This window comes from Leucopleurus acutus, assembly GCF_964270905.1.
Source record: "Leucopleurus acutus genome assembly, chromosome: 10".
Classification (NCBI taxonomy): domain Eukaryota; kingdom Metazoa; phylum Chordata; class Mammalia; order Artiodactyla; family Delphinidae; genus Leucopleurus; species Leucopleurus acutus.
In genome coordinates this window covers 105,274,755-105,290,252 of record NC_139153.1, presented here as the reverse complement: position 1 = coordinate 105,290,252, position 15,498 = coordinate 105,274,755, and the positions used below count along the sequence as shown (strand labels likewise).

Here is a 15,498-nt window from a genome sequence, read left to right as displayed (position 1 = left end):
AAGGGGCTTTCCGGAAGCAATTGTATCAACATACCCATGCAACTACTAGAGCCAGTTTACAATCTGAAGGGAGCACACTGGCCGTCCAAAGTCACGGTATGACGTCTGACATCCGGACATCTGCTCCGCCAGGGTCGGGAGGTTAGGTCATCCCAGAGATGAGTCACCGAGCCCACCTCCTCCACCGGGTGAGCCTTCTCGCTCTTCGTGGGTGCGGCAGGGCCGTAGGAATCCCCCCACCCGGACTAAATCGGTAGCACTCAGAAAACCCAGCCAGGGGAGCCTGCAAGACCAAGGCTTCGATTAGCACCTGATTCACCCAGGCAGTCAAGGCAGGGCGGCGACTGCCGGTAACAGGCCCCCAGTGGCCCCGGGGAAAGGCCTGCCGGAGTTTTGGTGACCCTGACCCCCGGGGAGCGACCCGTGACACGCCTCACTGGGTAGGGGCTGCGCCTGCGTGACCACCGGCCCCGCCCCGTCTCGGAACGCGCAGGGCGACGGCGGTCGGGGCGGGGGTGCGCGTGCGCCCTGGGCCCGGGCCCCCGAGTAGCCAGAATCCTGGAGGCCCCCGCTTCCAGGAGTCATGTCCCTGCACCCCGGTCCCCGGGAGACATAATCCCAGCGCCCCGGCCGGGCCCCTAGGAACCGCGTCCACAAGTCCCGGGGGCCGGCGTGGCAGGCGCCGGGCTCACTCCGGGAGGGGGCGGGCGCCGCGAGCCCCTTCCCGCAGGGGCGCCTGTGCCGCTGTCCGGCGGCCGGGGAGCCCGGGGGCCGCGGGGGACAGGAGCGCAGCGGACAGAGAGGCCTGGGCGCCGCCGGTCCGTGTTGCTGTTTACGCTGCGGGCGCGCAGTGCCCCCTGCCCGCCCTCCCGCTGCTCCCCCGCCCGCTCCAACATGCCCTCAGTGCGCCTGCCGCCGCGCCCCGGGCGCTAGACCGCGCGGCCGCCATGGGGAATGGGATGAACAAGGTAACGTGTCCCTCGTTCCTGCCCTCTGCCTCCACTCCTCAGCCTGCCTGCGCGGGGCTTTGCCGGCGAGGGGAGCCCTCCGCGCCCCGTCCGCGCCCCCGGGCCCCCGAGAGGCGGGGGCCGCCGCGTGCCTGCGTCTGCGAGGCCCCCGGGCCCCGCCGCTTCCGGCTTGTGGCTGAGAGCTAGCCGTGCCCTTTAGCGGTGCCGGCGCTTGTTCTGCCCCGACTTGGGCTGAGCTCACAAGGATTGTGGTTTCTGCCTTTTCTCCCCTCCCCTTCACCCCCAGACTCGGCTCTTGAAGCCTCACCACCCACATCATTACTAAAGTGGAGTAGATAAGTGTCTTCTCTTCCGTAATTTCCTCTTCCCAGATTTTTTTTTTCCGTGTACGCAGATAACTTTTTCTTGTGGACAGAAAAGTTGACAGAGGCCTAAATCCTGAGGTGCTTTTAATTCCCTGGGGGGCGGGGGGGGGCGGGTGGTGAGAGCACAGATTCAGAGCTGATTTATCCGGATCGCGTGGTTTCTGCGCAGGGCGACCTGTGCCTTCTAGAATAGAACACCCGGCTTGCTCTGCTCTCCGGCGCCCCAGACCCTTCTTCCGAGGCCGTGGGATGGTCTGTGCCTTTCCTGCCGGTGGAGGGGATCAGATTCCAGCTCTTACAGTTGAGAGTTGCTTGGGGTGTATTCATGTCAAACGCAAGGTTAAGGAGCTTTTGATCTGGTACTTCTGGTTTAAAGAAAAGACTTACAAAACTTTTTTTTTTTTTAAAGCCCTCATCTTCACGGGTCTTTGAAATGGTCCTGGATCAGAGATTAGTCTCTGGTCTGTTTCTCTTCCCCGGTGTATTCCACTCACCAGCGTCTCGGCGCACTTTCAGCTTCCCTACTGGGTGGTATAAAGCTGATTTGTCAGCCCTGGGGTTCTTTCAGCTGGAGTGTTAGCAGTCCAGGCAGGTAGGAAAGGTACCCACTTAACTCTTCACCTGCCACGTCAAGTTCACTGTCATGGAGACTCAGTTTATATAAAAGGGGATTGTGTGGTTTAGGCCTGCGTACCGGAGGTTTTTTGGTAACCAGAATGGTATTCCTTGTGAGGGCTTTTTTGGTGGGAAGGGTGGGTGGAAAGAGACTCTCTTTCTTGGATAAGTACTCGCAGTATGTATGTCCCCATTAGCACTGGAATCCGTCAGCACCACACGCTTCTGCTTTTTTAATGCAAACAGAACAATAAAGGGGCTTCTGCGAGTTTGTGGGCTCTGTTTGCCTTCCCATTAGTTGTGGTCACACCTCAGCTTTACTTTGTTTTTTTCCTACAGTTATTTCCCCTTGAGGTGTTCACTCTCCACCTCTTTCAGCATTAATTTGTAATATTTTTCTATTATAACTCAAAGAACGTGTTTAGGCATACAAATCATTGCCTAAGTGTTCAAAATTAATTGCAGGCTTTTCAGCAAAAGCAGTCATATTCATATCATGATTTTTACCTTTCAAAGAAAGCACTACATTTCTTGATGATGTTATTCTCATGACCATCTTATATTGTACATAGAGCCACTATCTCCAATGTAGAGACGGGGAAACATACATACAGACAGATTTAGAGACACCATTAAATCAACGAATTGTTATTGTGTACTTACCATTAGCCAGGTGCTGTACTGGTTGAGGGGGCTAGGAGAGGTGCAATGGTAAAAAACACAGACAGAGGTCTTTCACAGAACCTTCAGTATAGACCAGCAGTTGCCCGATAGAAATATAATGTGAGCTATATATGTAACTTAAATTTTTCTAGTAGCCACATTAAAAAAGTAAAAAGAAACTAATTTTAATAATATATTTAACTGAAATATGTTGAGAATATTGTTGTTTCAACATTTAACCATGATAAAGTTACTCTTAGAATGGTTTGTATATAGTTTTTTGGGCTAAGTCTTCAAAATCTGGTGTGTATTTGATACTTAAATCACATCTCATTTGGGATTAGCCACATTTTAAGTACTCAAAGCCACTGTGGCTAATGGCTACTGTATTACACAACACGGGTTGTGTGAGTGTGTGAGAGTGTGTGTGTGTGTGTGTGTGTGTGTGTGTGTGTGTGTGTGAGAAAGAGAGAGAAAACAAACACAAGGTGGGGAGGAGTGGGGGCTCCAGAGGATGACAGGCAATTTCCTGAGAGTCGGGTAAGTAGATGTGATGAGCACAACCTAGAAGCAGCATTCAGTCCAGGCCAAGGATCATGCTGGAGAACAGATGTTTAAGCTGAGATCTGAAGAATTGCTCTAGGTTGCAGGGTTATTTAGTGGCAAAGTAGATTGCTGGAAGCGAGAAATTAAAAGCCTTAATTAGAATTTGCTCATGTGTTAGTGTGTGACTTGGAACTAGGCTTCATTTTTTCTGTTAAAAATTTTAAAAAAGAATGGTTGATTTGCAGACCTAGTGGAATTAGTATAAGGTGCTAGCCGTAGAAATGCTTTTCTAAGAACATTTATAGATAAAAACGCAGTGCCTTTGGAACTGAAAACTTTATTTGCCGTGTGTGTGTGCCCTGAGGTGCCTGGGACAAGATTTATTTCCAGTCTCACAAAAGTCGGTCATCCTTGGCAAAAGGAAACTTATGAACTAAACAATGCAGCAGTTTTTGAATACAGCAGTTTTTATTTCTATTCTTTGTCCTCGTGGAGGATCTCCTCATCAATACGCCCCCAGTCTCCTGTGTGGCAGAATATCGTGCCCATCTCAGTTAGGTGTACACAACGTGCTACTTGGAGAGTGTTAGGGGAAGAAACATCTGTGTTCTGGCCAATTAAAGATGATGAGGAGGGCTTCCCTGGTGGCGCAGTGGTTGAGAGTCCGCCTGCCGATGCAGGGGACGTGGGTTCGTGCCCCGGTCCGGGAAGATCCCACATGCCGCGGAGGGGCTGGGCCTGTGGGCCATGGCCGCTGAGCCTGCGCGTCCGGAGCATGTGCTCCGCAACGGGAGAGGCCACAGCAGTGAGAGGCCCGCGTACCACAAAAAAATAAAAAATAAAAAAAAAATAAAAGATGATGAGGAAACAGAGAATACAGCAGTTGTAATCTTTTTTTTTTTTTTGAGCCTCATACAATGTGCCTGCAGTTTATAAAATCTAAGCCTCACTATAGCCCTAGGAGTCAGTCTGTCTTATCTTACTCTCTGTGCAGATTAGGAAATGGAGACTCAGAAAGTAGCATGTCTAAGGTCCTAATGCTAGGAAGTGGCCGAACTGGGTTTTGAACCCAGTTCCCACTGATGTTGAAGATAGTGGAAGTCTTTCTTTGAACTAGAATACCAGTTCATTCCAAGTGACTTCTGAAGACACTGAGAAAAGCTCCCCGGAGTCCCAAATTAGTTGCAAAATAGGAAAAGCCTTCTCCTCTCTCCCTTCATGTTTGATATTGATATAAGGAGGAGAGGGTTAAGTCAGGCAACTACAACTATTTTTTCATTGTTTTTTGTGCAGTTTCCAAATAGATCCTCTAAAGTGACCAAAATTATAGTCACTGATGAACTTACGGTGTGCCAAGGCCTGTTTTGAGACTTCACCACATGGAGTAACTCATTGAATCCCCACCACAACTCCACGAAGCAGGTGCTGCCATTTTCATCCCTGCTTTACAGATGACCTGGCCAGAGTCACCCACTGGGTGAGTGGCAGAGCCTGGACTCAAAGCCAGGTGGCCTAGCTCTTGGCGTCATGCAGGTTGCCCCGCCTTGCTGCTGAAGGCCAGTCTAGCAAGTGTCTCTAGTAGGATTAGGTCAAACTAAACAGGCTGCTGCAAGCAAATGTGTTTCTGTGGAGCCTTTGAAAATTCCTAGTTGAGTCGAAGTTTTCTCAAAGGTCTGACCCCCAAATCTTTTGGGGGAGGGCCTATAAAGGAAAGTCCTCATTCTCATCTTATTAGTCTTAAGTACTATAATAGCCCATTAAAAACAAAAATCTAATCTCTCTGGCCAAGCATTCTATTAGAGAAATGTGCATGTTTTTATCTTGAGCAACCTGAACTAATGATCTAAAAGTGGGCTGAGGCATTACCATTCTAGGGCAGGTTGTGAGGACCCAGCGTTGCTTCAGTTCATCCAGCACACAGCTGCCCAGTCTGGCGGCCTTTTCGTTCCTCACTGCCCTGTTTCCCCTGAAAGCATCCTACCTGGTGGAAACAGATGCTGCCCAGTATTCCATGGGCAACTTGCTCATGGCAGCGGGAGGCAAACACTTAGCTTGTTGCATCACTTTTCTATGAGAAGACCACTGTTGTGAAGGAGGGGGCAGAGCTGTCAGAAAGCCTGATCTGTGGTGTCTCCCACTCTGCTACTGCATGGGTGTGTTCTTGAACAAGCCACTCTGTTTCTGAGCATCAATGTCTTTATTGCCCTTGATCCATAGGGATGGTGGTTTGCTTAACTAGTCTCCTTATTTGGCTCTAAAATGAGTATAATGTTACTTCCCCCAATTACTACCCAGATTCTTGGGAGAAGCAAATGAGAATGTATTAGAAGACGTTTTTGCAAACTGTAAAGTACAAATATGCACTGCTATTAGTGTTCTTGGATTTTTCCCATCAACGGTGACAGCGAAGACATCTGCTTTAGATATGGTTGACACCTGTTTTAGGATGACTTCTCTTCTTAGGAAGACAAGGGAGTACAGTTGAGAAAGGGGTATAGTCCAAGGGCAAAGAGCAAGGAGAATGCGTCCCCCTAGGCATAGCCCGTTCCTCAACCTCTGCACTGTTGACACTTGGGGCTGGGTCGTTCTTTGATGTGGACCCCAGTGGGGGCTTCATGGCGTTGTGGTGAACAACATACCAGCCTCCACCCGCTAGATGCCAGTAGCACTCTCCCCTCATGGTGACAACCAGAAATTTCTCTGGGCACTGCCAGATGTCCTCTGGAGGGTAAAACTACAGTTGAGAGCCACTGGCCTGGGGTTCTCCATTCACAATCTCCCGAGCCCTGTGTGATATGGAACTGAATCGTTATCAGAGGGTGGAATAAGGCTGAAAAGGTTGGGAAGCATGGTTTTAGTTTGGGAAGGGGCTGGAAGGTCAGACGTCCTCGTGCTGTTAGATGCTGCTGTTTCCACAACGGAGCACCCGATGTGGCTACCTTCATAGCTCATTCGTCTGTCCGTTCACCAGTTCATCAAATTAGGTTATGGAATTCCTGCTATTGTCAAGGCACCATGCTAGATCCTGCAGTGGGAAATAGCGTGAAAGACGAGACCCTGCCACCCAAACTGGTCGCAGGCAGCCTACAGAGGAGTCCTGCAGGAGGGAGCACGCCGCAGGCGGCGTGGCTGTGGGCCTGGCGGATGCAGGGTTCCATGCTGGTGGTTTCTGTCTTCTGCACACCACCCCTTGTATGTTTTTTCTTCTCAACATTACAGTTTTATTTCATTTTAAAGAAATAGATGCTTAAGGCACTGTTCTAAGTGCACGCAAGAGTATTCTCAGATTCTTCCTTTCATAAATGCAAACTGTTAAGTTCATGGCCAAATGGTATTAAGAAAGTCTGTGACATTTAGACCTTCAGGGAATGCACCAAAGTCTTCCCCGTCGCCCCTGGCTTTGAAGCCCACAGAGTCCTTTCTAACCCAGGAAGAATTAAGATGCCCCGCCCTGTGACCGTGTACTGCTACCTGATCAGGCATTTGATCTTACATCTGTTTGGGGGGTGCCCTCGGATTCCATGGCATCCTGAAGTACTAAGAAAAATGTTTAAAAAATAAACTTAAAATATTTCCTGTCTTAGAAGCAATGTTGTTTTGTGCCCAAGTGCTTTTTTGTGGCGAAGGATTTGATTTTGTCCATGTGTCTGTGGTCAGTGTTAGGACAGTGTGGCTGTGAAGGAGGCTGACCAAGAGGAGCCGTCAGCCATGGGCAGGCCGGGTTTCTGTGGGATAACCTTCGTTATCTCTCCCAGACAGTGTTCTAGTAGAAAACAAGGATCATTTTTGACCAGCAGAATGTCAGAGAGTGTTTCCCTTTGTGGTGTGTTTCATCACCTTTTATTCAGTGGTTATCGCTTCATGTGCCCATCTCTGGGCCTGGCTTTTGGGACACAGCAGGGAACAAGACAGACACAACCCCTGCTTTAAGGTCAATCAAAAAAGTAAGGAAACAAATGAAAAAAATTTAGGTACTGATCAACGTGATAAAGAAAATAAAACAGGGTAATGTGACAGAGGGTGCCAGGGAGTTTGATGGTCAGGGAAGATCTCCCTGGGAGCTGTTACCTCATGTGAGACCTGAGTGACAAGCAGCCACCCAGGTGGATGATGGGGCATGAACATCCTCAGCACAGGGAAAGAACAGTGGTTTCCAAGGCCCAAGGATGGTTGGGACCAATTCTCTACTTTTCTTTTAGAGCCGTAGAACATTCCCACGTGGCATTTACAGACGTTTTCCTTGATCTATCCTTACTTCTCACTGTGTGGTGATAACTTCACTCCCCCTGTGTTCTTGCTTCTGGCTTGAGTTCAGACTTTCCATGAATTCACTGGTCAGCCGCTTTGTCCCAGATGCACACTCTGCCCTTCCCTGGCCTCCCCCATGGGCCAAGAAGAGCCATGAGCCTGCTGGGAAAATATTTCATTTCATTTTCTCTTTCTCTGCACTTAGGGCTTTACCAGCAACAGTAATACCAGGGGAGTCAACCAGTCAGATTTTTTGAGTTTTAAGTTTGAACTGAGGCTGACTGGTATAGAAATTTAAATATTTACGGGCTTTTTTTTCTCCTTGAAAACAAAAATGTAATTTCTCTGCCTGGCAATGGCCAGTTCTCCAGCCTTCCTGGATCTTGTTTTGTAATTTTATATGGAAGAAACTACAGAAACTGGGATTGAGCAATTTGCTTTCTATTTCCAGCCCCTGAATCTGTAGCTTATTCTCCTAGTCTGGAAAATGGAGTTAAAAGTTTACTGGCACAACTCTGTCCTCTCCTTATAATTAAAATATTTAAGTGCATGTAAAATGTGCATCTTACATGATTTTTGGTAAGTTGCCTCCTTGATGTTGCTAAGTTCAGACCTCTGTCCTTGCCAGCGCTCTGCCCCGGGGTCTCTTCTGGGAGCCGCTCTCCTTTAACACCAGCCCCAGAGCCACTGGCCCTGAACAGAAAACTTCCCAGAGCAGAAAGGGGTAAAGCTTGATCTCTCAGGCCTCACTCATCATGGTTTTCCATCTTTCTCTTCCTTGCTTGGCCCCCTCCCACCTGACTCACGTTGTCTACTTGTTCATTCGTTTGTTGAAGAAACATTTACTTAAGTATCTACCAGTCAGTGGAGAACCACTCAAGTTTAGAGAAAACATATTCACAAATACGATGCAGGCAGCAGATAGAGCTCATAAACTAGATGTCTATGGGCCATGCTTAGCCTACAGATGTTTTATTTATCACAGTATTTAAGGTTTTAAAAAAATACAGTTGACAGTATTTGAAAATTGGGCTGTTTCCCATAAAACCCAGATGTTGGAATTGGGGATCCTGGCCTGCATCTCTGCATCATCACCTTGGCCAGGCATGGGGCGGAGGCTAAAGACATAGAAACCTCCATCCTTGAAGGTCTTTCTTGCTGAGGTGTCGAATTTCTGATAGCTACTTGGAGCGCTAAGGAGATTTTAGTGTGTTGAAGGAGGCTTGAGGAATCCTTTGGAGGGACCAGTCCAGAGGTATGGAGGACTCTAAGAGCTGTTGCAGTAGGTCAGGCAGGAGCTGAACAAAGGCACTGCACCAGGGCCCAGAGGCGCAGACTAGCTGGGGATCTGTGGAGGAGTGGAAGCTAGTGCTGACTGAGGCAGGCGTGGTGTCCAGAGGAGGGAGGCGTCTCCTGTTGGCTCCTGGAGTGCCAGCGGGGCTGCCCTTGTAGGTGGGTGGGGCTTTGCTAGTCTGTGACTTGCTTGAAGGTCTGTGCAGTTCATTTGCATTTGTGCGTTTTTCTGGGTTGAACGGCCAACATCAGGGTCCCTGGTTGTAAGCAACAGAATCCAAATGTGACTCCTTTAGGTAGAATAGGTCAGAAGGCTGGGAAGTCTGGAGAACCAGATTTAGGCTACCTGCCAGGAGCAGATCCTAGAACTGGTCTGGTGAGAGCATTTCTGCGGCTGCCCCAAGATGCTACTGCTGCTGCCAGTGGGTCCTGCGTGTTCCACCTGCCCTACTGCAAGAGAGGATGCTCTGAGTTGTCTCTGGCTTCGTCTGGAGGAGCCGTGGAGACGTGTTGCACTTATGTCCCATGTCCCTGCTGTAGCAGGAAGGCAAATGGGAGTGGGGATCTTATGTAGGAAGAGCTGGGCTCTGCTTCCCACTAAGACTCCAGAGTGGGGATGGGGATTCTCCAAACACAGGAAAGGACTTCAGAGGCTAGGAAACCAATAAAATAACTGTCAATTACAGGGTTTATAATTTTCAAACATACCCATGGGATGAGGGACCCCAAAGAGTGAGCATCTCTTCCCTGTTTAGAGAGAGTATTGGGAGCAGAGCAGGTGATGTTCCAAGGTGGAACCAGGAGGGGATATTGGGAAAATAGGGGTTATCTGGCCTGACTGCAGATGAAGAGAAGTGGGGAATCCTTTAGAGGTAGGAAGCCACGTTGAAATTCTCAGCTCATTTTCAGTTTTGGCCTTCATTTTCTTGGGAGAGGGTTTGCCAACAAACATTTTGACCTAGAAAATGACCCAATGAGAATATGGCTTTCAGAAATTAATTTGATGAGACAGAGAAGTTCGGTGGCTACTGCTCTAGCCTGCGAGGTTCTGCACTGGGACCCTTGGCCTCACAACCAAGGGGTAAGGGCCGTGATGGGACTTGGTAGCTCACTGAGAGCTACCAAGGGGAGGGGTAGCTGGGAGGGGGCTCCACGTTTTTCATTCTGGGTGACGGGGAGAAGGTGACACCGTGAGGGCACAGGTGGGATCAATAGTGGGGGTGGGAGAATAATGGGGTGCAGGGTCTGGAAGACGCCCTGGAGGTGAGTTCCAAAGGATGGATTCAAGGAACATACAATCAGTTCGAGAGCAGTAGAGCCCAGAGATGAGCTAATCTCATGCCCCTGTTTTATTTTATTTGAAAATAATATGAAATATATTAACTTACGTTTAGTAGAGAAGGTAGTAGAAGTACAAAGAAGAAAAGCAAAAATGGGCCATAATCTTTTCCCCAAATAACCCCACTTGACTTTCTGGAAAAACTAAATTGAAGTAATGCATGTGCACGATATGTGAAAGTGCCAACGGAAATCTAGACGTGGTCTTTCCAGACCTCCCAGCCCCCAGTGTCCCCTGCCAGAGGTGAGCACAATAAGGAAAGCATCCCTTTATATTTATCATGATCTTCCCCAGATACAGTAGATAAAACTACTTCTCTCTAACAGCCACACACACCTAGCATCTCAGTGGCACTTAACCTAGAGCCTGCACACTTGCAGCGGCTGCCCCTCCCCTGCCCCTTCCATCTCGCCTCCTTCACGCTTGCTCCCAGGAGAGACGGGCCTTCCTTCTCAGGGCTGGCTGTCTCCACCGCCCCCTGCCTGTCCTGCCTCTCTCCCAGCCCGCTTCTTTTGGACATCAGGGCCCCTGAGTGTCATCGGCTCCTGAAGGTCCTCGGGGACCCCAGAGTGGTCAAGGCGCCTCTTCCCTCCCTAAGCAAGCAACTCAGCAAGGGAAGTGGGACACCGGCAGGGCCATGTCTCTCGGTCACACTGTATCCCGAGTGCCCAGAGGGTACCCGTGTGTGACAGGAACTCAGGAAACCATTCAGCCACTCTGATGCATTCTGCAACTTTGGGGAAGCAAACGTGCTCCATGATTGTGTTCTGGTCCATTGTAACTGTCAGCTGTATGAATTGGGAGACTGCTGTGGTCAGTGTTAGGAAAGAAAAATAATTTTGACACATTGGAAATGGCAAGGATGAGTCTATTCAAGACCATTACAAGTGGGAGATGGAGCTCCACTCCCACTGCAACCGGGGCAGGTGAGGGAGTGGGTGGAAATCACTGATGGAGCTTGATCAGAGCCAAGGGTGGAGGAAGAGGGGCTTGACTGATACCAAGAGCGGGTGGGCGCTTGACACCTGGCTCAGCAGGGTTCTTGGCTAAATCTGGCCAAGGACCAGCCAGGTGGAGAAGACTCGAAGTTCGGTCAGGGAGGAAGTCTGTGTCCCCATCAGTCAAAGGAGCTGGGTGATGATTTTGCCCTTGAGTATCTAATGAAGATAGGAGAGACCCTGGAGAAGCGCAGATGACACGTGAAAAAGCTCTGTGCAGGCAAGAGCTGCCAGAGAGCATCAGTTCGAGGCGTCTCCCGGGTGAACTTGCATTGTTCTTACGTTGTTTTAAACCAGGAATGGTGAACTGTTTACTCCACCCTTCCTCCCAGGAGAATCCCAAAGACTGATTATGTTTCAAGAAAGACCTGTCAAGTGTTTTAGTTCCTTGGCAGTTTTCCATTTCCTGGTTCCAGGGCTAACCCTGCCCGCCTCGGTGCCGCGACTCTCTCAGTCCCCTGGGGCACTTTCCAAGCCAGTTTTGCCTCCCCGGGTATTGAGTCAGCCAGAGTGACCACACGTCTCCATGACGACGATGTCACTTCTGGATTTTGCCTTTTGTCCTAGATTATTAATAGTACCTCTTTTCACTCCCACAAGTGTCCTATTTTGGTCGATTAGTTCTTTGGTCCCCCATGACAGACGCTGACCCTGGACCCAGTACTGCTGTGTCCCAGTAGATCCCCACAGTGACTTTTTCGTGGGCAGCTGGTTGTCAGGAAGATGCTTGAAGGAATCCAAGCACGTGAAGGACGTTACTACCTGCTGCTTTCAGCTTTCTTAGTGGAAGTGGAAAAAAACAACAGAGAGTGTGAAGCAGATGGGGCTGAGAGGTGTGTGTGGCAGTGGTGCTGATGAGGGTGTCGCCAGGGCACCAGGGGTTGCACTGAAGTGTCCCCAAGGCCAGTGTGCTGTATGCACTTGGAAACCATATACGTGGTGTAGCTTCCAAAGCAGTGTCCATATTTGGATTTCAGAGGTTCCATACAGAGTATTGGCAGGACAGGAATTGGCTTCGTGTTTTGCAAAGTGGGGGTGCTTTAAGGTGAGAATTACAGTCACCCGTTTCCGTCTCAGGTCTACTGAATCATTCTGTGTGGAGCCTGGGGCTGGGGGCTTCCCAGAAACCTGAAGTTTTAATAGATTCCGCTGATTCTGGTGGATAGGCGGGCTTGAGAACCACTGCCTTAGAAGTAGATGTTTTGCAGCAAATGTGTGTTCTTATTAACGTGCCCGTTTAGACAGTTCTTTCATTTAGCAACTCTTTATTGAATGGTAATCACGGGCCAAGCCCTGGGCCGGGAGCTGGGTGTGCAGCCCAGCAGAGGGGACAGGCCTCCACCTAGTAACGTCCATGACAGCATCACTGCAAGGGGAAGACGGTGGGCGCTGAAGCAGGGCTCAGGACAGGCCTCCCCAGGGCATGGGTCGGAGCTGGGGCCTGAAGGATAGGGAGAGCGGGAGTAGAGCTGCTGCCTGGCTGCGGAACAGCATGTGCGAAGCCTCAGACTGCAGAGGGCGGGTTTGCTGGAGCTGAGAGAGGAGTGGGAGAGGGGGAAGCAGGGGGCGGGCAGGCAGGACGGGTGGAGGGGATGCTGGCGGCGCTTGGTTTGGGGCTGGACTCAGAAAGCCGGCGAGCACTGCGAGCCCTGGAGACAAGGATGCTTGTCGTCCGTGCTGTCCACCTGGGAAGGTGCTGGGAGGTGGGTGTGGTGGGCACAGGCCTGGGCTGCGCTCCCACCTCCTGGAGGGCCCCGCCTCGTGCCAGATGCCGTCAGCCGCGGGCCTGTAACACTCGCGTCTGGTCTGTGTCTCCCTCTAGATCCTGCCTGGCCTGTATATCGGCAGCTTCAAAGGTGAGTTCTCCTTTTTTACTATTGTGGTAAAATACGTAAACTGTTAAATAGGCCATTTTAACCTCTTTTGAAGCGTGCAGGTCAGTGGCATTAAGTCCATTCACACCGTCGTGCAGCCGTCACCACCATCCGTCCACAGAACTCCCATTTTCCCAACTGAATCTGTCTCCATTGGACACTAACTCCCCATCCCCCACCCCAGCCCCTGGAAACCACACCCCTCCTTTCTGTCTATGAATCTGATGGCTCTGGGGACCTCGTGTGAGTGGAGTCATGCAGTGTTAGTCCTTTTGTGACTGACTTATTTCACTGGCATAACACGGTTGATTCACTTCTGTAGCCTGCGTCAGAATTTCCTTCCTGTTTAGGCTGAATAACGTTCCAGTGTGTGGATGGACCACACTGTGTTTGTCCATCACCTGTGGACGGACACTTGGACGCCCCTGCTAGTGGTGAGTTCAGTGTTTTAAAGATTACCTTTAGGCTCTCACGCATGATGGAGTCCAGGTGTAGACGTCAGTTCATCCAGAGTCTGCTCTGGACGTGGCCACCACTGTGCTCTGGTCCTTGTACCCCGACACCTTGGCCAATGGCTGGCAGAGTGGCGTGGAGCCCTGCAGATTCCACCTTGACCTCTGACTTTTTTAACTCTGCACGCTTGCTGGAGCTCTGTTATCAAAAGAGGATGGCTAAAAGGCACATTTAGCAGCCATGTAACTTTTTTGTCATCTTTATCGCTTTTATTTTCTAGTTATTAATAAATTTTCAGAAACCCATTTTTTAAATTACCTGGGGGAAACAAGTGGCAGTTTCATCTCTAGCAGATTATTCTTATCCTGTGTTGACTTTTCTGCTTACACATGTCTCTGCAGCTTGTTGAGTATTTGTTGATATGCTGTCTGCTACTGACCTTTTATTTTTAGCTCGTTTGTCTCAAAATGCTCTGTAGATGCAAAGGTGAGTAGCAACCCACGGAGCAAAGTGCATGCGGAGGGGAGGGGCTGGTCCCCACCTTGTGAGGCGTTTGAGTGTGTGTGATGGGGAGCCCGGTCTCCCTCGCGCTGGAGATGGACTGTGCGTCATCCATGGACTTGGCCCAGGACGTGTGCAGAAACAAGCCTCCTGTTTTGGTGGCGAGGGCCCTCCTCACCACGCCTCGCTCCCCAGACAAACAAGAACACACTCCTGTCTGTTTTCTGGTTGCTTAAATCTGTGAGCTCAGGTTCACATCGATTGTTAAAACAGTCTCAATGACTTCTCTGCATGATGTTCATTTCCTTTTCCCCCTGGGCTCCGAGGGCAGCTAACGGCCTCAAAGAGAATTCAGCACAGTGAGCTGACAGCTGCTAATTGCTGCTAGAACCTGTTAAAAATAGTCCTGGAGTTCCTAAATTAGTAAGCTCTGTAGTTCTGAAAAAGCAGCAGTGCTTTGTGGCAGGTGGGGGAGTGGTGCTAGAATGCATGAACATCTTTATGGTTATTTAGTGAATTATTATTAACGCTTTCATGGGGAGAGGGGAATGTCTTTGTTTTTGAAAACAACAGAATTTAAGATAAATTCTTGGAAGTAGAATTGCTGGGTGAATATTTTTACAAATCAGAGATTGTAATAAATACCAACCAAATTCAATACTCCTGCCAACAGTTTCCATCACGCTCACAGGTGGTGCCAGGCTGCTGCTTGCCAGACCTCGGTTGGAGCAGCAAAGGACTAAGTTCTCCAGAGATTTCATGCTGGGGGGGCTTGTGCACGTGCACGTGGGCTAGCTGATGACCCCACGGCCCACCCTCCAGCTGCATTCACACCGCTACCACGGCGCCCATGGCTCTAGACAGCCATCCACCAATAACATGTAGTCCTGAAGAATAAATGTCATCATTCCAGGAGTGTTGGCTGAGCACTCATGCACGTAAATGGGCGGACAGAGCCTGTGCTTCTGGGAAAGAGTAATCCGAAGGTGGCGTATGCATGCGGACGGATGGCGCTGCAAGAGAGTAGAAAGGAGTGCAGAGCAGAAGGGGCACGAGCGTCCCCAGGAGTCACTTCTGTTTTCTCTGGGGCCCAACAGTCAGTTTTCTCATCTGTGGTATCAAGGGTGGTAGTATTCAAAAACAATTTTATCCCCAAACCACCTTTTTTGTTGTTGTCTATCTTAACCTGTGTTACAAAAGTATATTTATGGGGCGATGAAAATACTCTAAAGTTAGATTGTGGTGATGGTTAAACAATTCTGAATATACTAAAACCCATTGCATTGCACGCTTTAAAAGGGTGACTTTTATGGCATGTGAATTATCTCAGTAACACTGTTTCTTAAAAAAGGAAAACACGTATATTTAAACAGTCTTTAAAATTCAAGTCCTGGGTGGAGTCAGAATCTGGAAGAGCCTGGCCTGGAGTGCCTTGCGGGGAGACCCCGCCCAGCTGCTCCGAACGCCTCGCTGCCCCGCCTTGTCTGGGCGCCAGCAGCTCCAGCTTGACCTTGTTTCACCGCTTGTCTAAAATGCACGTACTGGTGGGGACTGGAAAACCACACCTCGGTGAACACGTGGGGTCTGCCTGCCTGTGGGACCCTAAATAATTTGAGTTCCCGCCGAATTCAAAAC

The 15,498-nt window shown here is 49.7% G+C and overlaps 1 protein-coding gene across 2 annotated transcripts in view; it reads left to right on the top strand.

Moving 5' to 3' along the window:
• The first annotated feature begins 549 nt into the window (after window positions 1-549).
• Window positions 550-15,498, top strand: part of DUSP22 (dual specificity phosphatase 22) — a 47,072-nt gene continuing 32,123 nt past the window's right edge. For both annotated transcript variants that reach the window (XM_082847954.1, XM_082847953.1), the window contains exons 1-2: window positions 550-968; window positions 12,858-12,891. In XM_082847954.1, the coding sequence (XP_082704080.1) occupies window positions 948-968; window positions 12,858-12,891 (55 nt within the window). In that variant the 5' untranslated portion in view covers window positions 550-947. The remainder of the gene's footprint in view (window positions 969-12,857; window positions 12,892-15,498) is intronic.